Below are 26,494 nucleotides of genomic sequence, written 5' to 3' on the forward strand. Positions count from 1 at the left end.
GATCGTACATCTCTGGCTTTGCAGCGACGCTCCCTATCCAACCCGAGATAGCTTGAGAGGATCTGCAAAGAAGACTGGGAGAAACTCCCCAAATACAGGTGTGCAAAGCTTGTAGTGTCATACCCAAGAAGACTCAAGGCTGTAATCGCTGCCAAAGGTGCTTCAACAAAGTACTGAGTAAAGGGTCTGAATACTTATGTAAATGTGATAGTTTTTATTTTTAATATAAATTTACAAAAAATGTATACAAACCTGTTTGTGCGTTGTCATTGAGGTTTTGTGTGTAAATTGATTAAAGGGGGAAAAAACTCATTCTAAAATTGATAAGGTTGTAACATCACAAAATGTGGGGGAAAAGTCCAGAGGCCTTAAATACTTTCCAAATGCACTGTACATGTAAACAGGAGTAATTAGTGACCAGTAGCAGTATGAATAGATACTTGGGAATGTCAATCAATAACCAATGGATAGCAGCATAGTGGTAATCATTTAAGCAGCAGTGAAAGGGGGCAATAGTTGAAACTATTGAACACGTATACACATCTATTGAACACATTACACTATCTACACGACACTATTGAAGACTGTTTTTTTTCTCAGTCATAAGAACTCGTTATCAAAGATATTTTAATTTATTATATAGCACCTAAGCTCCTTAAAACACCAGTCGTAAGACTATTAGTACCAACCAGCATTTACAACAGGAGACAGACATTATTTTAGGCACACCCTGACCCACCGTCATAGAAAACGTAACTGCTCCCAGAGCTCTCTTGCCATATTTGGCTTGCTTGCTGCTCATTTCCGAAACGGTGTCCAATCGCCGTCGAGGAGCACGGTCCCCTACCAAGCGATTACACTACACTGGAGTGACTCAATGGTCAGTCTGTCCCCATTTTACTGTTAACAAACATTAAATGTATTCACTGTTCATCCAAGAACGAACTATTCAACGTTTTTTCTGCGCTATTTAAAACCCGATTCTTTATAATTATAACAAAGACAATATTCTCAATTCATGACTTTTTATTCCACATTGTATTTGTCGTATATTTGTATTTTCTGAAGTGCTCAAAAGACAGGCATAAAAATAGTATTATGATAAAGTATTCATTCGGGTCTAACATTTGTTTGAACCTTTTGACAAAATTGTATTAATGTAAATGTTAAGAAAGTAAGGCAGTTTTGTGTCAGTCCTAGTACACAAACACCTCTGGGTCAATCCTCGCACAAGGTGTGTCAAAAAAGCAATGTCTCGTAACGTTATAGTGTTACATTGTACAACTTGTCGCTGGTGAGAAAACTCAGTGCTAGACTTGGTCTATATACATACTAGACAATGTCAGAACTCGTAATCGATCAACAGGCATTGCCACAGTTTGTTGGCCGTAGCCACCACTAGCCTATTTATTCCACGAATACGTTTATTTTTCTTGTCGCCATTCTGTCAGGGCGCAAAGACGAAGAACACGCCCCTATATGAGCTGCGTTTGGTCCCATAATGAAAAGTCTCTCACTCAAACCGCAATGTCTTATGGCTGTTCAGAACGCCTGGAGCTGCTGCGTCAATATGAGTTGGCACCCGCTGTTAACATGGTCCATGACCTTCTGTTTGAGCAGTGCCAGTTCGTCCCGGAGCACGTTGGCAGAAGAGACCAACTCTGTGTGTTGCGTCTTCAGGTTTTTGACCCTGTCCTCCAGCCTCGAGATCCTCTCCAGCTTCCTTTTCCGGCATTTAGACGCGGCCACCCTGTTCCTCATGCGCTTTCTCTCGGCCTTTATCCTCTCCTGGCTCTCCATGTCGATAGGAGACATCGGAGGGGTATCGCCGCTCATCTCGGGCACCGTCTGGGGCTCCTCTTTGAATGGCTGTAGCCGTGGGTGCTGGGCTGGCAGCTGGGTCTCGATGTGGGTTTGGGACGGGACGGACGTGTAACTGGCGGAAGAGTGTCTGTCGCCGGTAGGTGCCGACGCAGAGCTGACAGCCCGATTGAAAAGGCCCAAGTTTGTGTATTCCGGTGGCTCGGGGCGCACGGTGCAACTGTAGGGTATAGGACTGTCCAATACAGTAGATGCCGATGCCATGTCGTTGGAAGCATTCGTCTGAGAGTCACAACTGCCATTAGGCATATGCTGTTGATAATGAAGCTCCGCGAGCGCCCTCACGAAACCCTCAGCAAAACCCTCTTGCTCGTCGGTGATGTTCTTGGGACAGAGGAACTGAGTTGGGGTCGGAGTCGTTAAACCATTGCAGGACTGGATGATGAGCCTTTCCAATTCCGGAGAGGCCAGTTTTAATAATCCCACATCAGGGGACGTCAGTATATCGATAGCTTTCGCCCGCAGATGAGGTTTAAACATTTTAGGGTCGTTGAGGTTCAGTGTCATACTCTGCTTCATACTATTCGGGTTAAACCCATGATATCCACCCACTGCGCCTTGCTGACCATTTACCGATTCGTCATAGAATGTAGCTTCCATCTTGGTGGGCATCAATTGACTGGTCTTTATCTCGAAGATAGTTGTTGGGAAAAAATAAAAGCATCAACTGTTGAAATTGCAATAAACAATTTGGAGTGATAAACTGCAATCCGATGTCCCCAATCTTTTGACAATTTTAGGACAAGTTGACTAATGTTCGGAACTCAAGTCGGAGGACAACTTTTGATGTCCTACGTGGAAACTTTTCTTGAGACTTGATAAAAGAAGAATAGTATCAAGCGAAAATATTCACTTCCTCAATCGATATACGTCTTTTTAATTAAGAATTGTTTTATTCGATTTGCCAACTGAAAGAAAGGCTTTTCTTTTCTAAGCAGATGCTGTATCTCACTCGATACAATGTACTTTCTAGCACTTCCAACGTGGAGACGAACTTTATCCACTTCTATGCTGCTGCTATACTGAAAATAACAATGATGTAATTTCTAAGGCTTCCTATTGGTTTGAGATGATGTGATGGGCGTTACTTTTTGTAATGACATGCACGTTGCGTGGACAACCAGCCATGTTCCCGCCTCCCGCAATGGTTGATGGGATTAGGTAATGCAGTAAAAGGAGCGGTGTCCTCTGGGATTACGTATTGTTTTTGAAAATATTGTTACCCGCTCTATTTCGCAACCCAATCTTAATCAGGTTGACTAGATTTCCTTTTGAATAACAGCTTTCACAATATTTGCTTTCCTTCTTTTGCTCGTTGACTTTGTAGGTGGAAGCGTGGCAATTTGGCACCACAGTCACCACACAAATTATTGTCACCCTTTAAAGATTCGCAAAAAAAAGATATCAAATAAATAATTCAAATACTGAGCTATATTTCATGCAAAAAATTATATACTAACAAAATTACTCAGAGAAGGATATGTTTTTTTAAACAAGTAATACGTTTTTTTCACAAAAAAATAAATTACAAAATTATTGGCAGCCCTGTTTTCAATACTCCAGCACCTTTGCGAGGTTAACGGCACATCCTTTTTCTAAAATGTTTATGAGAATGGAGAACACATTGTGAGGGATCTTGTACCTCATACCTACTGTAAAATATGTCTTTGATTTTTTTAAATTTCACCTTTATTTAACCAGGTAGGCCAGTTGAGAACAAGTTCTCATTTACAACTGTGACCTGGCCAAGATAAAGCAAAGCAGTGTGACACAAACAACAACACAGAGTTACACCTGGAATAAACAAACGTATAGTCATTAACACAATATAATAAGTTTATATACAGTGTGTGCAAATGGCGTAAGGAGGTAAGGCAATAAATTGGCCATAGTAGCAAAGTAATTACACTTTAGCAAATGAACACTGGAGTAATAGATGTTATGGGGCTATTTTGCTTCCACTGATACTGGGGACCTCGTTAAGTCAACAGCATCATGTACCAGGACATTTTAGCCCAAAACCTGGTTGCCTCAGCAACCAGTATATCTGACCCTGAAACTTGGCCACAAGTGGATCTTCCAGCAGGACAATAACCCCAAGCACACATCCAAATCCATAAAGAAATTGTCAATTGACTATAAAATAAACATTGTATTTGTCTCCGGACTTGAACCCATTGAAAACCGGTGGTTTGAATTGAAGAGGGCAGTCGAAGATATCAAGGATCTGGAAAAATTCTGTATGGAGGAAAGTTCTATGATTCCTCCCAATGAGTTCTCCAATCTCATAAAACATTTGAGAAAAAGGCTCTGTCGTTATCCTCCCAAGGAGAGGGTGCTGGAATATTGAAAGCCAGGGTGACAATAAGTATTAGGCTACTTGTTATCTTTCTACGAGCAATTGTGCTATTATAAAATAATATATTTTTCTTAATATGCTGAGCATACGATATAGCTCAGTATTTTAATTATTTATTTGATAGTCTTTTTTGCTCATCTTTATCAAGGGTGTCAATCATTTTGGAGGTGACTACTTCTGGTGTGTGAGAGAGAGAGGGGGGTCGAGGGAGGGGGGTGGCTCCCCCTGTTTTTTTTGTTTTGCTTTTCAGGTGATCCATTCTGCATTGGTTATATAGGGGAAGGAAAATGTTCAAATGAATATCAAATAGAACATTGTGCCACACATTTTAAGGGTTGCTTCAAGTACAGGTATAGCAAGTAGGCATCTGCCAAAATAAAGGAAACACCAGCACAAAGTGTCTTAATTGGGTGTTGGGCCACCACGAGACAGAACAGCTTCCATGCACCTTGGCATAGATTCTACAAGTGTCTGGAACTCTATCGGAAGGTTGCAACACTATTCTTCCACAATAAATACCATCATTTTGTGTTTTGTTGATGGTGGTGGAAAACTCCCATAAGTGTTCAATTGGGTTGAGCTCTGGTGACTGAAATGGCCAGGGCATGTGGTTTACATAATTTTCATGCTCATCAAACCATTCATTGACCATTCGTGCCCTGTGGATGGGGGCATTCTCATCCTATGTGGACAAAGAAATAATGGCCTGCCCAGCAGTTTTATACATGACCCTAAGCATGATGGGATGTATATTGTTTAATTAACTCAAGAACCACACCTGTGTGGAAGAACCTGTCTTCAATATACAGTACTTTGCATCCCTCAAGTGCTTCCATTATTTTGGCAGTTACCTGTATGTAGCAACAATGTGTTTCCACACTATAATTACATAGGTACTACCATGCAAATACATATCCTAGGTATTAGCATTACTGAATGTAAACTCTCTAACTACGTTTTTCATTATTTCCCTGAATAGATGGAAAAATGTCTTATGATCTGTCTGTAATATGCCATGTGTGGAGAAACTCTTTCCAGTCCCAGTAGAGCTCAATGGGCCTCAGTGTTACTCCTCAGTCTCAAGCAAACTCATGCACTGATAGCACTGGTATTGTCTCTGTGCTCTGTCCTTGCTGTGAGATCAACCCTGAGATGACACACTTGTCTTCAGGTTGCCTTGACAGCAGAACAACAACCACCATTTGGAGATATTGACACCTTCAGTGTGAATTCCAGATTGGAATATTTTGGAAAGTCTGTTCCTCCTGTCACGATAATGATACGAACAACAAATGGATTCAACAACAAAGTTCCAATACCACAGTCATGCACACAGTCACAGGGACAGATCAAACACACATAAGCCCAAAAAGAAAAACACACACCTGCATTCTCTGTATGGAACTAGCAAGACTTGAGACTGGTCTCTCATCAGTCTCTTTGCTGAAGATAAAATAGGTTTACACATATCCCCCAGCACGCTGCTGTGTTTATTACTGTAACTGGGAATTTTTCCCATCAGCCTACAGCTGACCTGGCCATACTTCCTGTTCCTCTGTCCCTGCTTCCTGTTCAGTGGCCTGATGGGTAACCTCTAGACAACACCACCTTCTTCCCCCTGGCTCAGCCAGCTGCTTCCACTGCATGGAGGTCTGTATTGCCCGATGTCCACCAGATGCATATGCGTTTTGTTTTGCTGGATGTCTAGTCCACATTGTCCGTGCTTGACGCACATGTGCTTCGCTTTTCAACTACAGTAGCTAAAAGCTAAGCTTGTTAGAGTCTGTGCTTCTGTTTGTACCACCACACAGTAAAGCAACCCACGAGTGGAAAATATTGAATGCATGCGGTACAAAGAATGCACCGCAGCATATTGCGGACTGCTTCATTGACAATGAATGACTTCCGCAGGATAATAAAGAGTTTGATGCATGTGGACATGAGGCGTAATCAAGAGTTTAGACCCAGACCCAGCTGCCATAAGATGCCCTTTGTTGGAAAGTGATGGATCCTTAGCCCATGAAAACACACTCTTCCTGTCTGTGCTCTGCTCTATCCAAAATGTGGAGAGTGCCCTTTGCATTTGTTGTTCATGAATAGAGGAAAGTTAGATTGCCCGCTCGCTCACTCACTCACTCACGTGTATGTCTACAGTGTTTGTTAACGACCATCTGTTTCTTCCTGTCCTGCTGCTATGTTTTCCTCCATCCTCTCCTTCCTCTATTCTCTCTCCCCTCTATTTATGTATGGCCCTAACACAGCCTGCTAACTGTGCACTGCTTCTCTGTTTGCCCTTGGCTGTAAGTCTTTATACTTTCTAAGAAAATAACACAATAGTAAGATACTGTATTCGCCCTTGTAGTCTTGGCAGGGTCAATAGGATTGTCTTCCAATTCTGACTGAATGTTTAAAAAAAAAAATCTGTGTTAGACTCTAATGACCCTGACTTATCTATGTTATTATCACCTATTTCTAAGAAGTGTATGTGCCTTTTTTTCAATTGGAGTTCAATCCCATTTGAAGGTCTAATCTTGGCAGAGCATTTTTTATACATATAGATTAGTTTCCCGACATCCTCACTTTAAAATAAGGCAACAGTAAACATGTCGCCCCCATACGAAGTATGCAATGCCCCCCTTGGGCCAAACAGTGTACTGTTGTAAATGAGGATTCTCTATGGCAAGATGCGTCATTCACCCATGTTTTGTCAAAATCAGGCCAGTGGTGTCTGAGAGAGTGTGTAGGTTAGCTAGACTCGTATCCCTGAGCATGTATGCCAAATTTCAGCACTCTGAGTCAAACAGATTAAGAAATATTGAGAGTCATTTACATTACATTACATTTAAGTCATTTAGCAGACGCTCTTATCCAGAGCGACTTACATATAGACAGTTAAAACAGCAGTGTTAGAGAACAAGTTCAACAAACGTAGGAGCTGTCGCCATCTTGTGTTCAATAGAATAACTGCAATACACATATCAACGGCGCAGTTGCCAATTGTCAGATAAATAAGCTACCTCACAACAGCAGACCATAAGAACATGATTCAATAGACTTTTCTTGGTTTAAAAAAAAAGTTATGTTAAAAATGTACAACAAGGAAAGCTGTATGAATATACACCATAAAATACGGTGGGACACATGTTTGAAATATATATTTCATATATTGTGTTTCATATATATATATATATATATATATATATATATATAGAGTCTTAACAGTGTTTGCAACATGTGTACCAAATTGTGTTATAATACGAATATCCTTTACAGATTTATATACATTTATGAGCCAGACCACGCCCACGTGAGTGTTTATTGGTCAACAGCGGCCATGTTATTTTAGGTACTAGTCTGGTTTGGCGGTGGGTCCGTCATGGTGTGGGGTGGCATTTCTTTGGGGTGCCGCACAGCCCTCCATGTGCTCGCCAGAGGTAGCCTGACTGCCATTAGGTACCGAGATGAGATCCTCAGACCCCTTGTGAGACCATATGCTGGTCCGGTTGGCCCTGGGTTCCTCCTAATGAAAGACAATGCTAGACCTCATGTGGCTGGAGTGTGTCAGCAGTGCCTGCAAGAGGAAGGCATTGATGCTATAGACTGTTCCGCCCGTTCCCCAGACCTGAATCCAATTGAGCACATCTGGGACATCATGTCTCGCTCCATCCACAGACTGTCCAGGAGTTGGCGGATGCTTTAGTCCAAGTCTGGGAGGAGATCCCTCAGGAGACCATCCGCCACCTCATCAGGAGCATGCCCAGGCGTTGTAGGGAGGTCATACAGGCACGTGGAGACCACACACACTACTGAGCCTCATTTTGACTTGTTTTAAGGACATTACATCAAAGTTGGATCAGCCTGTAGTGTGGTTTTCCACTTTAATTTTGAGTGAGACTCCAAATTTGATTTCCATTGATAATTTTTGTGTGATTTTGTTGTCAGCACATCAACTATGTAATGAAAAAAGTATTTAATAAGAATATTTAATTCATTCAGATTTTAGTGTTCCCTTTAATTTTTTGAGCAGTATATATATATATATATATATATCACACAGTACCAGTCAAACGTTTGGACGCACCTACTCATTCAAGGGTTTCTTTATTTGTATTATTTTCTACATTGTAGAATAATAGTGAATACATCCAAACTATGAAATAACATAGTTTCATGGAATCATGTGTTAACCAAAAAAGTGTTAAACAAATCAAATATATTTTATATTTCAGATTCTTCAAAGTAACCACCCTTTGCCTTGATGACAGCTTTGCACACTCTTGGCATTCTCTCATCCAGCTTCATTAGGTAGTCACCAGGAATGCATTTAAATTAACAGGTGTGCCTTGTTGAAAGTTAATTTGTGGAATTTCTTTCCTTCTTAATGTGTTTGAGCCAATCAGTTGTGTTGTAGGGGTGGTATACAGAAGATGGCTCTATTTGGTTAAATACCAAGTCTATATTATGGCAAAAACAGCTCAAATAAGCAAAGAGAAATGACAGTCCATCATTTAAGACGTCAGTCAGTCCGGAAAATTTCAAGAACTTTGAATGTTACTTCAAGTGCAGTCGCAAAAACCATCAAGCGCTATGATGAAACTGGCTCTCACGAGGACCGCCACAGGAAAGGAAGTCCCAGAGTTACCTCTGCTGCAGAAATTCGGGAGAAAAAGGCTTTTTCTCCCCAATTTCGTGGTATCCAATTGTTGTAGTAGCTACTATCTTGTCTCATCGCTACAACTCCCGTACGGGCTCGGGAGAGACGAAGGATGAAAGTCATGCGTCCTCCGATACACAACCCAGCCAGTACTGCTTCTTAACACAGCGTGCATCCAACCCGGAAGCCAGCCACACCAATGTGTCGGAGGCTACACCGTGCACCTGGCAACCTTGGTTAGCGCGCACTGCGTCCAGCCCGCCACAGGAGTCGCTGGTGCGCGATGAGACAAGGACATCCCTACCGACCAAGCCCTCCCTAACGACGCTAGGCCAATTGTGCGTCGCACCACGGACCTCCCGGTCACGGCCGGTTACGACAGAGCCTGGGCGTGAACCCAGGGACTCTGATGGCACAGCTGGCGCTGCAGTACAGCGCCCTTAACCACTGCGCCACCCAGGAGGCCCGGGAAGACAAGTTTATTAGAGTTACCAGCTTCAGAAATTGCAGCACAACTAAATGCTTCACAGATTTCAAGTAACAGACACATCTCAACATCAACTGTTCAGAGGAGACTGCGTGAATCAAGCCTTCATGGTCGAATTTTAGGTCCCAAGAAACAAAGAGATCTTCTGTTGAATCTGACAATTAATCTTGATGGTTGTACAGTCGTCTCAAATAAAACTGAAGGACCTCGGCGTTACTCTGGACACTAATCTCTCTTTTGACGAACATATCAAACCAAAAAGACAGGCTTTTGAAGAAGTAACTATTTTTCATAAAATTGTACAGTTATCTTAGCTAGCTGAATTGCTAGCTGAATTGTTTACTTGTTGCTAAGCAGTTGCTAGGGACTCTCCTGGAAGAAGCTAGCTAGCTTACAAAGAATAACAACAAAAATATCTAGTTAACAGAAGAAAGGAAGACAAAATAAGGACAGAAGAAAAAGGAAAAGAAAAAGGACAACAAAGTGAAACCTCTAAAGAAACAAGAGACCATAATACAAGAAACAGCACGATAGAGAGATAGAACAACAACAACGCAGCCACTGCCAGCTAGCCTACTTCAGCAGTACTGTATCATTTGAATTATTTTAGTCAATAAGATTCCTGCTACGTAAGCTTAACTTTCTGAACATTCGAGACGTGTAGTCCATTTGTCATTCCAATCTCCTTTGCATTAGCGTAGCCTCTTCTGTAGCCTGTCAACTATGTGTCTGTCTATCCCTGTTCTCTCCTCTCTGCACAGACCATACAAACGCTCCACACCGCGTGGCCGCGGCCACTCTAATCTGGTGGTCCCAGCGCGCATGACCCACGTGGAGTTCCAGGTCTCCGGTAGCCTCTGGAACTGCCGATCTGCGGCCAACAAGGCAGAGTTCATCTCAGCCTATGCCTCCCTCCAGTCCTCGACTTCTTGGCACTGACGGAAACATGGATCACCACAGATAACACTGCTACTCCTACTGCTCTCTCTTCGTCCGCCCACGTGTTCTCGCACACCCCGAGAGCTTCTGGTCAGCGGGGTGGTGGCACCGGGATCCTCATCTCTCCCAAGTGGTCATTCTCTCTTTCTCCCTTACCCATCTGTCTATCGCCTCCTTTGAATTCCATGCTGTCACAGTTACTAGCCCTTTCAAGCTTAACATCCTTATCATTTATCGCCCTCCAGGTTCCTCGGAGAGTTCATCAATGAGCTTGATGCCTTGATAAGCTCCTTTCCTGAGGATGGCTCACCTCTCACAGTTCTGGGCGACTTTAACCTCCCCATGTCTACCTTTGACTCATTCCTCTCTGCCTCCTTCTTTTCCACTCCTCTCCTCTTTTGACCTCACCCTCTCACCTTCCCCCTCTACTCACAAGGCAGGCAATACGCTCGACCTCATCTTTACTAGATGCTGTTCTTCCACTAACCTCACTGCAACTCCCCTCCAAGTCTCCGACCACTACCTTGTATCCTTTTCCCTCTTGCTCTCATCCAACACTTCCCACACTGCCCCTACTCGGATGGTATCGCGCCGTCCCAATCTTCGCTCTCTCTCCCCGCTACTCTCTCCTCTTCCATCCTATCATCTCTTCCCTCTGCTCAAACCTTCTCCAACCTATCTCCTGATTCTGCCTCCTCAACCCTCCTCTCCTCCCTTTCTGCATCCCTTGATTCTCTATGTCCCCTATCCTCCAGGCCGGCTCGGTCCTCCCCTCCTGCTCCGTGGCTCGACGACTCATTGCGAGCTCACAGAACAGGGCTCTGGGCAGCCGAGCGGAAATGGAGGAAAACTCGCCTCCCTGCGGACCTGGCATCCTTTCACTCCCTCCTCTCTACATTTTCCTCTTCTGTCTCTGCTGCTAAAGCCACTTTCTACCACTCTAAAGTCCAAGCATCTGCCTCTAACCCTAGGAAGCTCTTTGCCACCTTCTCCTCCCTCCCTGAATCCTCCTCCCCCTCCCACCCCTCCTCCCTCTCTGCAGATGACTTCGTCAACCATTTTGAAAAGAAGGTCGACGACATCCGATCCTCGTTTGCTAAGTCAAACGACACCGCTGGTTCTGCTCACACTGCCCTACCCTGTGCTCTGACCTCTTTCTCCCTCTCTCTCCAGATGAAATCTCGCGTCTTGTGACGGCCGGCCGCCCAACAACCTGCCCGCTTGACCCTATTCCCTCCTCTCTTCTCCAGACCATTTCCGGAGACCTTCTCCCTTACCTCACCTCGCTCATCAACTCATCCCTGACCGCTGGCTACGTCCCTTCTGTCTTCAAGAGAGCGAGAGTTGCACCCTTCTGAAAAACCTACACTCGATCCCTCCGATGTCAACAACTACAGACCAGTATCCCTTCTTTCTTTTCTCTCTCAAAACTCTTGAACGTGCCGTCCTTGGCCAGCTCTCCCGCTATCTCTCTCAGAATGACCTTCTTGATCCAAATCAGTCTGGTTTCAAGACTAGTCATTCAACTGAGACTGCTCTTCTCTGTATCACGGAGGCCCTCCGCACTGCTAAAGCTAACTCTCTCTCCTCTGCTCTCATCCTTCTAGACCTATCGGCTGCCTTCGATACTGTGAACCATCAGATCCTCCTCTCCACCCTCTCCGAGTTGGGCATCTCCGGCGCGGCCCACGCTTGGATTGCGTCCTACCTGACAGGTCGCTCCTACCAGGTGGCGTGGCGAGAATCTGTCTCCTCACCACGCGCTCTCACCACTGGCGTCCCCCAGGGCTCTGTTCTAGGCCCTCTCCTATTCTCGCTATACACCAAGTCACTTGGCTCTGTCAAAACCTCACATGGTCTCTCCTATCATTGCTATGCAGACGACACACAATTAATCTTCTCCTTTCCCCCTTCTGATGACCAGGTGGCGAATCGCATCTCTGCATGTCTGGCAGACATATCAGTGTGGATGACGGATCACCACCTCAAGCTGAACCTCGGCAAGACGGAGCTGCTCTTCCTCCCGGGAAGGACTGCCCGTTCCATGATCTCGCCATCACGGTTGACAACTCCATTGTGTCCTCCTCCCAGAGCGCTAAGAACCTTGGCGTGATCCTGGACAACACCCTGTCGTTCAACTAACATCATGGCGGTGGCCCGTTCTTGTAGGTTCATGCTCTACAACATCCGCACGACCCTGCCTCACACAGGAAGCAGCGCAGGTCCTAATCCAGGCACTTGTCATCTCCCGTCTGGATTACTGCACCCGCTGTTGGCTGGGCTCCCTGCCTGTGCCATTAAACCCTACAACTCATCCAGAACGGCAGCCCGTCTGGTGTTCAACCTCCCAAGTTCTCTCACGTCACCCCGCTCCTCCGCCTGGCTTCCAGTTGAAGCTCCCCGCTACCACTGCCTACGGAGCTGTGAGGGGAACGGCACCTCAGTACCTCCAGGCTCTGATCAGGCCCTACACCCAAACAAGGGCAGCGTTCATCCACCTCTGGCCTGCTCGCCTCCCTACCACTGAGGAAGTACTTCCCGTCAAAACTGTTCGCTGCTCTGGCCCCCAATGGTGGAACAAACTCCCTCACGACGCCAGGACAGCGGAGTCAATCACCACCTTCCGGAGACACCTGAAACCCCACCTCTTTCAGGAATACCTAGGATAGGATAAAGTAATCCTTCTCACCCCCTTAAAAGATTTAGATACACTATTGTAAAGTGGCTGTTCCACTGGATGTCTTAAGGTGAACGCACCAATTTGTAAGTCGCTCTGGATAAGAGCGTCTGCTAAATAACTTAAATGTAAATGTAAATATCAAGACTGTTTCAAGGACAGCTTTTTCCATCTACGTAACATTGCAAAAATTAGAAACTTTCTGTCCAAAAATGATGCAGAAAAAGGAATCCATGCTTTTGTTACTTCTAGGTTAGACTACTGCAATGCTTTATTTTCCGGCTACCCGGATAAAGCACTAAATAAACTTCAGTTAGTGCTAAATACAGCTGCTAGAATCCTGACTAGAACCAAAAAATGTGATCATATTACTCCAGTGCTAGCCTCCCTACACTGGCTTCCTTTTAAGGCAAGGGCTGATTTCAAGGTTTTACTCCTAACCTACAAAGCGTAACATGGGCTTGCTCCTACCTATCTTTCTGATTGGGTCCTGCTGTACATGCCTACACGTACGCTACGGTCACAAGACGCAGGCCTCCTAATTGTCCCTAGAATTTCTAAGCAAACAGCTGGAGGCATGGCTTTCTCCTATAGAGCTCAATTTTTATGGAATGGTCTGCCTACCCATGTGAGAGACACAGACTCGGTCTCAACCTTTAAGTCTTTACTGAAGACTCATCTCTTCAGTGGGTCATATGATTGAGTGTAGTCTGGACCAGGAGTGTGAAGGTGAACGGAAAGGCTCTTGAGCAACGAACCGCCCTTGCTGTCTCTATAGCCTTTTGTACATCAGCTGATATCTCAAAGTGCTGTACTTAAAACCCCAAACAGCAAGCAATGCAGGTGTTGAAGCACATTGGCTAGGAAAAACTCCCTAGAAAGGCCAAAACCTAGGAAGAAACCTAGAGAGGAACCAGGCTATGAGGGGTGGCCAGTCCTCTTCTGGCTGTGCTGGGTGGAGATTATAACAGAACATGGCCAAGATGTTCAAATGTTCATAAATGACCAGCATGGTCAAATAATAGGTCTGGGACAGGTAGCACGTCCGGTGAACAGGTCAGGATTCCATAGCCGCAGGCAGAACAGTCGAAACGGGAGTTGCTGCACTGCCATGTGGCCTGGGGACAGCAAGGTGTAATCATGCCAGGTAGTCCTGATGCATGGTCCTAGGGCTCAGGTCCTCAGAGAGAGAGAAAGAAAGAGAGAATTAGAGAGAGCATACTTAAATTCACACAGGACACCGGATAAGACAGGAGAAGTACTCCAGATATAACAAACTGACCCTAGCCCCCGACACAAACTACTGCAGCATAAATACTGGAGGCTGAGACAGGAGGGGTCAGGAGACACTGTGGCCCCATCCGATGATACCCCCGACAGGGCCAAACAGGAAGGATATAACCCCACCCACTTTGCCAAAGCACAGCCCCCACACCACTAGAGGGATATCTTCAACCACAAACTTACCATCCTGAGACAAGGCCGAGTATAGCCCACAAAGATCTCCGCCACAGCACAACCCAAGGGGGCGCCAACCCAGACAGGAAGATCACATCAGTGACTCAACCCATTCAAGTGACGCACCCCTCCTAGGGACGGCATGAAAGAGCACCAGTAAGCCAGTGACTCAGCCCCTGTAATAGGGTTAGAGGCAGAGAATCTCAGTGGAAAGAGGGGAACCGGCCTGTTGAGTCCTGTTCCCTATAAACATGCTGAAAGTCTGTTGTTCATTTGTTTTCTGTAAAACAACTTTGTATTTGATGAAACAATTTTTCCAAAAGTTTGTTTTAAGCACTTATAACAGGCTGATTAATCGGCTGTTTGAACCATTAAAGGGTGCTCTGCTATTCTTGGGTAGCGGAATGACCTTTGCCTCACTCCATGTCTGAGGGCTCATACTGTCTTCCAGGCTTAAGTTGAAGATGTGGCAAACAGGAGTCACAATGTGTTCCACTACCAGCCTCAGTAATTGACCATCCAGATTGTCGGTACCAGGTGGTTTGTCCTCATTTATAGACAGCAACAATTTGTTCACCTCTTCCAAACCCACTTTGTGGAACTCAAAACTACAGTACTTGTCTTTCATTATTTGGTCCATTATGCATGAATATTAAGGCTCAGCATATGTTGTTTGCATGTCAAACCTAAGTTTGCTAATCTTGTTAACAAAAAAGTTAATGTGGTTGGCAATATCAAAGGGTTTTGTTATGAACAAGCCATCTGCCTCAATGAAAGATGGAGCTGAATTTGCTTTCTTGCCTAGAATGTCATTTAAAGTACTCCAGAGCTTTTTACTATCATTCTTTATGTCATTTATCTTTGTTCCATAGTATAGTTTCTTTTTCCTTTTGTTAAGTTTAGTTACATGATTTCTCAAATTGGACAGTCTGCTGTGGTGTCAGACTTATTTGCTATTCCCTTTGCCTCATCCCTCTCATCCATACACCTTTTCAATTCATCATCTATCCATGGGGATTTGGAAGTTCTAACAGTCAGTTTCTTGATGGGCACAGGCCTATCAGTAACCGGAAGAAGCAGTTTCATACTGTAAATGCTTCAAGTGCAGTGTCCGGATGTTCCTCATTACACACATCAGACCAATAAATATTTTTCCCATCTTCAACATAGGAATCATTACAAAACCTCTTGTATGATCGTTTATACACAATTTTAGGTCCAGTCTTCTGAATTTTTTTTCTAGACATTCTATTATGTTCACTGTGTCCAATGGGTGCGTATACTGCTTTAGAGTAGATTTCTGCAACATTAGTATAGATGTGGATGATTTAGTTCCTGTAAACAATTTCTCCCAAACGAAATGTGTTGTCAGGGGTCGTTACATCAACATTCTTGTTTTTTGATGTATTTGATACCTTTTAATACTTTTCTGGTAGACGTTTAAAATAAAAAATAAACTTTTCCTTCTGTTTATCCAGAAATCAATGCCTTTAATTATGCCAAATGTTTAAGATGAAAAATGGGTCTACAGTATATCACAAAAGTGAGTACACCCCTCACATTTTTGTAAATATTTGAGTATATCTTTTCATGTGACAACACTGAAGAAATGACACTTTGCTACAATGTAAAGTAGTGAGTGTACAGCTTGTATAACAGTGTACATTTGCTGTCCCCTCAAAATAACTCAACACAAAGACATGAATGTCTAAACCGCTAGCAACAAAAGTGAGTACACTCTTATAACCCATTTTTATAAGAGATTCTCCAAAATTGAAATGTTCCAGGAATTTATACAATTGGAGAATCTCTTATAAAAATGGGTTAAAAGCATGTATAGTAACCCTAGGTTTAAAATAGTATATAATGGCTACTTCTCAAAGTTTTAAACTGTCAAGAGGAGTAAAACAAGGTTGTCCACTATCAGAATATTTATTTATTATGGCCATCGAAATGTTAGCTATTAAAATCAGACCCAACAATAATATCAAGGGATTAGAAATACAGGGCTTAAAAACAAAGGTGTAAACCGATGATTCATGGTTTCTTTTAAATCCTCAACTTGGATCCCTCCACAGCCTTAGAGGATCTAGATAATTTCGCTCACCTCTGGATTACAACCAAATTATGATAAGTATTGGATCACAAAAAAATACAACTTTTACTTCACCATGTAGTCCACCAATAAAATTGAAAGGATTAAATATTAAAGCATTAGACCTCTCACTAATGGCTTCTGTCATACAAAAGTAATGCTTAAATCCAAACTGATTCACTAGCAAATTAGTAAGAGTGTCTCACCCTGTTCAAGAAAGGCCTTTTTTCCTTTATTCAGATTACAACCTCTCACTTTCAGTTATTTGAAAAGGAAATCATCTCCCAAATCTCACTATTTTACAACAAGCCATAGAAAGTTAGTTGCAATTTATATTGAATCCACCAGAATAGACAGAACAAATAATACAACAAATAGTGGTTACTCAAATATAGTAATTGCTAAAAAAACATTTAAATATATATATATAAGTATAATCTTCGTAAATTATATCATAAATACGACTGGTGGAGTTATGTCAATGATGTAGCTAACTAAAATATATGGAAATGTCTTCTCTACCCAATATTACAACCAACTAAATTGCAGCATGACTGCAAAAATGGAAGAGGAAAGGGGAAAAAGGAACATCTGTCAGCCCTGCATTAAAGACCATGATTGGTTAAAGAAAATTGTCATAAATAAAAAAGTATACCAGTTTAATTTAAGGACCAAAAAATTGACAGCTGTGCCATATAGATTGCAAAATAGTTGGGAAGAGATTGACGTAGTGATTCCATGGCACATGAACTGATACGCAAAATGACGCCGGATTCGAAGCGTATAATTTTTCAAACAAAATTATTAAACAAAATTCTTGCAACCAACAGAATGTTATTTATATGGGGGATACAATCTTCCCAGCTCTGCAGATTTCACTGCGAAGAAGCAGAATCATTACATAATTTGTTTTGGTCCTGGAGTTGTAGCTTGTTTTTGGTCACAGGTCCAGGAATGGCTGAAGAATTGCAATTATTTACCTTGAACTAGCCCTGCAGATAGCACTACTGGGTGATCTGAAAAGTCATAGTCAAGCAATCAATAATATACTAATACTTTTAGCAAAAATGCACAGTTAAAAACTATATGGCAAATAGAAATCCAATATGGATGGTGTTAAGAGCACCAAATTCAAATACAGAAATACTCATTATGAAAATTCAGAAAATAACTATTTTACATAGGTTTAAAGATTAACTTCTTGTGAATCCAACCACGATGTCAGATTTTTAAAAAATACTTTACGGCGAAAGCATACCTTACGATTATTTGAGAACATAGCCCAGCAGACAAATCACCAGCCAAGTAGAAGGGTTACAAAATTCAGAAATAGAGATCAAATTAATCCCTTACCTTTGATGATCTTCATATGGTGGCACTCAGAAGACATTCATTTACTCAATAAAATGTTCCTTTAGTTCGATAAAGTCTCTTTATATCCAAAAACCTCAGTTTTGATTGCGTGTTTTCTTCAGTAATCCACAGGCTCAAACACAGTCAAAACAGGCAGACAAAAAAAATCCAAATTGTATCCGTAAAGTTCAGAGAAACATGTCAAACGATGTTTAAATTCAATCCTCAGGTTGTTTTTAGCCTAAAGTATCTATAATATTTCAACTGGACAATAACGTTGTCAATATAAAAAGGTAAACAAGAAATGCACTCTATCGGGATTGCGCATGAAAAAGCTCTGACACGTCAGGGTCCACTCATTCAGACCTGTCTTACTCCCTCATTTATAAGAATACAAGCCTGAAACAATTTCTAAAGACTTGACATCTAGTGGAAGGCATAGGAACTGCAAATTGAGTCCTAAGTCAATGGATACTGTAATGGCATTGAATAGAAAACTACAAAACCAACAAAAATAACTTCCTGAAAGGATTTTTCTCAGGTTTTCACCTGCCAAATCAGTTCTGTTATACTCACACTATTTTAACAGGTTTGGAAACTTTAGAGTTTTCTATCCAGATCTACCAGTTATATGCATATCATATCTTCTGGGCCCAAGTAGCAGGCGGTTTAATTTGGGCATGCTTGTCATCCAAAATTCCGAATGCCGCCCCCTACCCTAGAGAGGTTAATCAGCACAACAGTTTTCAGCTGTGCTAACATAATTGCAAAAGGGTTTTCTAATGATCAATTATCCATTTAAAATGATAAACTTGGATTAGCTAACACACCATGCCATTGGAACACAGAAGTGATGGTTGCTGATAATTGGCCTCTGTACGCCTATGTAGATATTCCATTTTAAAAAATCTTCCGTTTCCAGCTACAATGGTCATTTACAACACTGACAAGCACACTTTGAAAGATATGACAAATAGAAATCAAACCGGATGGACATCATACATATATGGGAGAGGTTGAGGGTAGAGGAAGACAAGAGTTAAAAAATATATATATATTGTAAAATAGACTGTCCATAAAATGTATATATTATGTTTAAGCTGGAAATACAGGCCTAAGCATTGTTGTTCACTAGTTTGCTCCAATTGGGGAGGGGTGGTAGGGTTGGAGGGTAATAAAGGAAATATATATATAAAAAAGATGTGTATGTATGTGTACAGTTGAAGTCGGAAGTTCACATACACCACTCCACAAATTTCTTGTTAACAAATTATATTTTTTTGGCAAGTCGGTTAGGACATCTACTTTGTGCATGACACAAGTAATTCTTCCAACAATTGTTTACAGATGATTTCACTGTATCACAATTCCAGTGGGTCAGTTTACATACAATAATTTGTCTGTGCCTTTAAAAAGCTTGGAAAATTCCAGAAAATTATGTCATGGCTTTAGAAGCTTCTGATAGGCTAATTGACATCATTTGAGTCAATTGGTGGTGTACCTGTGGATTTATTTCAAGGCCTACCTTCAAACTCAGTGCCTCTTTGCTTTGTATTGTTGTGATCATTGTGTTTACTTGATAACTACCAACACAAATAGTTAGCTAGAACAAAGTGTTAATAAAATACAAATTCATTAAAAGATTTAAAAGCAATACAGTACAAATAGTAGCCAGTCTTCCTCACTATGAGCGCTCTGCCTCAGCCCTGCTGTATTCCTCCATCTTCCATTCCTGTCACACTTCAGGCAACTCGTCAAATTATGTTCTCAGAAGATCAGGAATTGGCAACCAGGTGAAACAAAAAAAGGCAGTAGTGTCCAGATGCATTTTTCAGACAAAAATATTAGCCTGCTAGCTAGCTAGTTAGCCAAGCCAAAAAGCTAGTTAGCCAGCCAAAAACGTGTCAGTCAATCTGTAAATCCGTGGCTCAAAAACACAATATATATACAATAAAAACTCAATATTATTCAAACCAAAAGAGCTTATTTAAAATCAACTAAACACTGTTTAGGGAGCCTGTACAAGCTGTGTTGAAGCACATAGCTCAGTGGCCCCCTATGTGTTCTTCTGTCTCAGGGTGTTTCAGATCAGTCAGGTGCCCCTGATTGTCCCGGGGGTGTGGAGACCCTACCTGTCTGCCATGGTGCCTGACCTGTGGCTCAACGAGGGAGGACAGAGTGCTACTGGAAGACTAGTCAGTTCAGCTCTGCGCCACCTGGGTCCTGCTAGATCAGGCTTATTCAACTACAGGCCCTTGGCCCTGCAGAGCTGCTGTTTTGCTGGGGTTCTCTCTTCTCCATACCTGGTAGGTAATTGATCAATTCATGTCACTGATTGGCCTGAGAACCCACACACCTGGTGTCCCAGTCTCCTTTTTAGAAGGAGAGAAAGAAAACCATGTAGTTGTGACCTGAAGTAATCAGCTACATTATACACTGACATTTTTTGACACAGTAAGCCTTGATGACTAGGTTTGCTCAAACTAGATCCACAAAACCACACTTTTTTTTTCTCCTACCTCAGATTGACCATGTGGTGAAAGGTCATGCAGCCTACCCCAAGCTGCAGAAGCAGGCTGTGAAAAGATCAGCTTATTTACAGCAAAATCATATCCACCAAAACAACAACATACCTTTAACCTGGAACAGGCCCCCATTAACATTGACGGGGCTGTAGGGGAGTGGGTGGAGAGTTTCAAGTTCCTTGGTGTCCACATCACCAACAAACTATCATGGTCCAAACACACCTTCAAGAGACTGAAAATATTTGGCATGCGTCCCCAGATCCTGCGTCCCCAGCTGCACCATCGAGAACATCCTGACTGGTTGCATCACCTCCTGGTATGGAAACTGCCCGGCATATAACCGCAAGGCCTAACAGAGGGCAGTGCATATGGCCCAGTACATCACTGGGGCCAAGCTTCCTGTCATCCAGGACCTACAGTGCCTTGCAAAAGTATTCACCCCCTTGGCATTTTTCCTATTTTGTTGCATTACAACCTGTAATTTAAATGGATTTTTATTTGGATTTCATGTCATGGACATACACAAAATAGGCCAAATTGGTGAAGTGAAAAAAAAACAGAAAAGTGGTGCGTACATATGTATTCACCCCCTTTGCTATGAAGCCCCTAAATAAGATCTGGTGTGGCCAATTACCTTCAGAAGTCACATAAATAATTAAATAAAGTCCACATGTGCAATTTAAATGTCACATGATCTGTCACATGATGTCAGTATATATACACACACCTGTTCTAAAAGGCCCCAGAGTCTGCAACACCACCAAACAAAACAAGCGGCACCATGAAGACCAAGGAGTTCTCCAAACAGGTCAGGGACAAAGTTGTGGAGAAGTACAGATCAGCGTTGGGTTCTAAAAAAATATCCGAAACCATTAAAACCATTGTTAAAAAAATGGAAAGAATAATGCACCACAACAAATCTTCCAAGAGAGGGCCACCCACCAAAAGTCACGGACCAGACAAGGAGGGCATTAATCAGAGAGGGAACAAAGAGACCAAAGAACTGAAGCTACACAGCGGAGATTGGAGTATCTGTCCATAGGACAGTCCATAGGACCATAGGACCACTTTAAGCCATACACTCCACAGAGCTGGGCTTTACGGAAGTGGCCATAAAAAAGACATTGCTTAAATAAAAAATGTTTTTGTTGTTGTTGTTGTTGTTGGCAAAAGACATGTGGGAGCCTCCCCAAACATATGGAAGAAGGTACTCTGGTCAGATGAGACTAAAATTTAGCTTTTTGCCCATCAAGGAAAACGCTATGTCTGGCACAAACCCAACATCTCTCATCACCCCGAGAACAGCATCCCCACAGTGAAGCATGGTGGTGGCCGCATCATGTTGTGCGGATGTTTTTCATCAGCAGGGACTGGGAAACTGGTCAAAATTGAAGGAATGATGGATGGAGCTAAATACAGGACAATTCTTGAGGGAAACCTGTTTCAGTCTTCAAAGATTTGCGATTGGGACGGAGGTTCACCTTCCAGCAGGGCAATGACCCGATGCATACTGCTAAAGCAACACTTGAGTGGTTTAAGGGGAAACATTTAAATGAGAATCTGTGGTATGACTTAAAGGAGCTGGAGCAGCTTGAAGGAGCTGGAGCTGTTTTGCCTTGAAGAATGGGCAGAAATCGAAGTGGTAATAAAAAATATTTTGCATCTTCAAAGTGGTAGGTATGTTGTGTAAATCAAATGATACAAACCCCCCAAAAAAGGTTGTAAGGCAGCAAAATAGGAAAAATACCAAGGGGAGTGAATACTTTTGCAAGGCACTGTATATACTAGGCGATGTCTGAGGAAGGCCCAAAAACTGGTTTAAGAATCCAGTCACCCAGGTCATAAGACTGTTTTCTCTGCTACCGCACGGCAAGTGGTACTGGAGTGCCAAGTCTAGGTCCAAAAGGCTCCTTAACAACTTTTACCCAAGCCATAAGACTGCTGAACAATTAATAAAATATCCACCCGGACTATTTACATCATACCGGGTGTATTTCTTATGTTACCTTGCCTTCAGAAAGTATTCATACCCTTTGACTTGTTCCATATTTTGTTGTGTTACAGTCTGAATTCAAAATGGATTAAATATATTATTTTTCTCATCCATCTACACACTTAATAACAAAGTGAAAACAAGTTTAGAAATGTTTGCAATTGTATTGAAAATGAAATACAGAAATATCTAATTTATTCACCCCCCTAAGTCAATGTTAGAATCACCTTTGTCAGTGATTACAGCTGTGAGTCTCTTAAATTAAGAGCTTTGAACACCTGGATTGTGCAATATTTGCACATTATTCTTTTAAAAATTCTTCAAGCTCTGTCAACTTGGTTGTTGATCATTGCTGGACAGCTATTTTCAAGTCTTACCATAGATCTTCAAGTCGATTTAAGTCAAAACTGTGACTAGGCCACTCAGGAACATTCAATATTGTCTTGGTAAGTAACTCTAGTGTATATTTGGCCTTGTGTTTTTGATTATTGTCCTGCTGAAAGGTGAACTTGTCTTCCAGTGTCTTTTGGAAAGCAGACTGAACTAGGTATTCCTCTAGGATTTTGCCTGTGCTCAGCTCTATTCAGTATCTTTTATATTCCCCAAAAAACTCCCTAGTTATTGCCGATGACAAGCGTACCCATAACATGATGCAGCCACCAACATGCTTGAAAATATGAAGTTATACTCAGTGATGCATTGTGCTGGATTTGCTTCAAGCATAATACTTTGTATTCATGGCATAATGTTCAATTTTTTGCAGTTTTACTTTAGTGGCTTATTGCAAACAGGGTGCATGTTTCAGAATATTTTTATTCTGTACAGGCTTCTTTTTACTCTGTCATTTAAATGTTATACATTTTAGTAATTTAGCAGACATGCTTATCCAGAGATACTTATAGGAGCAATTAGGGTTAAGCGCCTTGCTCAAGGGCACAACAACATATTTTCACCTATCTTGCTTGAGGATTCAAACCAGCAACCTTTGGTGCAACGCTTTTAACCACTAGGCTACCTACCACCCTCCATTTAAGTTTGTATTGTGGAGTAACTACAATGTTGTTGATCCATCCTCAGCCATTAAACTCTGCAACTGTTTTAAAGTCACCATTGGCCTCCTTCCTCTCCGGCACCTGAGTTAGGAAGGACGCTTGTATCTTTGTAGTGACTGGGTGTATTGATAAACCATCCAAAGTGTAATTAATAACTTCACCAAAGGGATATCTACCAATAGGTGCCCCTTCTTTGCGAGGCATTGGAAAACCTCCCTGGTCTTTGTGGTTGAATTTCACTGCTCGACTGAGGAACATTACAGATAATTGTATGTGTGGGGTACAGAGATGCGGAAGTCATAAAAAAATTGTTAAACGCTATTATTGCACACAGTGTGAGTCCATGCAACTTATTATGTGACTTGTTAAGCAAAATTTTCCTCCTGAAGTTATTTAGGCTTGCCATAACAGAGTTTGAATACTTATTGACTCAAGACATTTCAGCTTTTAATTTGTAATTTCAACATTTTTCTATAAACATAATACCTCTGACATTATTGGCTATTGTGTGTAGGCCTGTGACACAACATCTCAGTTGAATCCATTTGAAATTATTTCTGAAGGCACTGCATAAACCTTAAACTTAAGACTATATCAACAATGGACTAATGAAACAAATACCAAAATATGGTTTTTGGGTGGAGTTTTCCTTTAAGTCGTATGTACTGTGTGCCTGTAGGCGCCCGAACCCACTAATCTAGTAAGAGCATGGGTTAGTTTGTTTTAACTTTCTGGCTTAGTTAGAACAAACCCCTTGGGCAAACAAGTTTTTCTAGCTTGGTAACATTTTTGCTTGAAATAATGTCTGTCCACCTGTGATTTATTAATGATCAGAGGCATTATATACAGTGTCTTGTGAAAGTATTGGGATATGTCTCTATAAGATCTCTATAAGCAGATCTAGCCACTGGGATTCTTTCCCATTCTTCAAGGCAAAACTGCCCCAGCTCCTTCAAGTTGGATGGGTTCTGCTGGTGTACAGCAATCTTTAAGTCATACCACAGATTCTCAATTGGATTTGAGGTCTGGGCTTTGACTAGGCAAATTCCAAGACATTTTTTAACCAGTCAAGTGTTGCTTTAGCAGTATGCATCGGGTCATTGTCCTGCTGGAAGGTGAACCTCCGTCCCAATCTCAAATCTCTGGAAGAGTGAAACAGATTTCCCTCAAGAATTGTCCTGTATTTAGAGCCATCCATCATTCCTTCAATTCTGATCAGTTTCCCAGTCCCTGCCGATGAAAAACATCCCCATATCATGATGCTGCCACCACCATGCTTCACTGTGGTGATAGGGTTCTCGGGGTGATAAGTGTTGGATTTGCGTGTTTTCCTTGATGGCCAAAAAGCTACATTTTAGTCTCATCTGACCAGAGTACCTTCTTCCAAATGTTTGGGGAGTCTCCCACATGCCTTTTGGCGAACACCAAACATGTTTGCTTATTTCTTTCTTTCAGCAATGTTTTTTTATGGCCGCTCTTCCGTAAAGCCCAACTCTGTGGAGTGTATGGCTTAAAGTGGTCCTATGGATAGATACTCCAATCTCCACTGTGGAGCTTTGCAGCTCCTTCAGGGTTATCGTTAGTCTCTTTGTTGCCTCTGATTAATGCCCTCCTTGCCTGGTCCGTGAGTTTTGGTGGGCGGCCATCTCTTTACAGGTTTGTTTAATAATGGATTTAATGGTGCTCCATGGGATGTTCAAAGTTTCTGATATTTTTTTAATAACCCAACACCGATCTGTACTTCTCCACAACTTTGTCCCTGACCTGTTTGGAGAGCTCCTTGGTCTTCATGGTGCCGCTTGCTTGGTGGTGCCCCTTGCTTAGTGGTGTTGCAGACTCTGGGGCCGTTCGGATCAGGTGTATATATACTGAGATCATGTGACACTTAAATAAAGTCCACCTGTGTGCAATCTAACTAATTATGTGACTTCTGAAGGTAATTGGTTGCACCAGCTCATATTTAGGGGCTTCATAGAAAAGAGGGTGAATACATATGCACGCAATACTTTTCCGTTTTAATTTAAAAAAAAATTGAAACAAGTTATTTTTTTCATTTTACTTAACCAATTTGGCCTATTTTGTGTATGTCCGTTACATGAAATCCAAATAAAAATCCATTTCAATTACAGGTTGTAATGCAACAAAATAGGAAAAACACTAAGGGGGATGAATACTTTTGCAAGGCACTGTAGTTCCAATAGCTGCTAAGAAGCTGAATTACTTGATACACTTTACAAAATAGATTGCTAATGAAAAAGCACCATGCTACACAGAGAATTGCCAGACAACAACATACACTCCCGTACATATGCATTTAGGCTGTGATGCTAAAATGTTACATTTGTCTCTATACTCCAACATTGGATTTGAGATCAAATGTTTCATATGAGGTGACAATACAGAATGTCACCTTTTTATTTGTGTATTTTCATGCATATCTGCTTTCCATTTAGAAATGGAAGCACTTTATAGATCTAGTCCACCCATTTGAAGATGTCATAAGTATGTGGACAAATTTCACTTATAGTGTAGTGGTACAAAGTGTATTTGGTCCCATAATCCTAACACACAATGACAACATCAAGCTTGTGACTCTACAAACTCGTTGGATGCATGTGCAGTTTGTTTTGGGTAATGTTTTTCCCAATAGGAACTGAATGGTGAATGAGTATCAAAGTGAGTATATAAGGTGTTTCTGAACGCTTCTAAATCAAACCTGATAATGCCATGATTAAGAAAAATCCTGAATGAATCATGAATAATGAGGAATGAGAACATTAGAGGCTACATCAAAGCATGCTAATCTCTCATCATTACCAATAATGGGGAAGATTTGCATTTTTTTTGGGGGGGGGGGGGGTATGACTTTTTCCTTCTGTAACTTTCTTACTCATCCTTCACGATTATCCATAATCATGATAGCATCCACATTCATGTAGAAGTTTTCACAAACATCTCTTCTTACTTACAATAAAAGTAACTCCAAAATGACAATACGTTATTCACCATTCACAAGTCACA

At 41.9% G+C, this 26,494-nt stretch overlaps 1 protein-coding gene across 1 annotated transcript; it reads right to left on the reverse strand.

Moving 5' to 3' along the window:
• Positions 1-1,008: 1,008 nt before the first annotated feature.
• Positions 1,009-2,892, reverse strand: LOC115102911 (transcription factor Jun-like). The gene has a single exon (XM_029623346.2). It carries the CDS (start codon positions 2,491-2,493, stop codon positions 1,543-1,545), a length of 951 nt encoding a protein of 316 aa, XP_029479206.1. The 5' UTR covers positions 2,494-2,892; the 3' UTR covers positions 1,009-1,542.
• Between the last annotated feature and the right edge of the window lie 23,602 nt (positions 2,893-26,494).

The sequence above is a fragment of the Oncorhynchus nerka genome, linkage group LG20, assembly GCF_034236695.1.
Source record: "Oncorhynchus nerka isolate Pitt River linkage group LG20, Oner_Uvic_2.0, whole genome shotgun sequence".
Lineage (NCBI taxonomy): Eukaryota > Metazoa > Chordata > Actinopteri > Salmoniformes > Salmonidae > Oncorhynchus > Oncorhynchus nerka.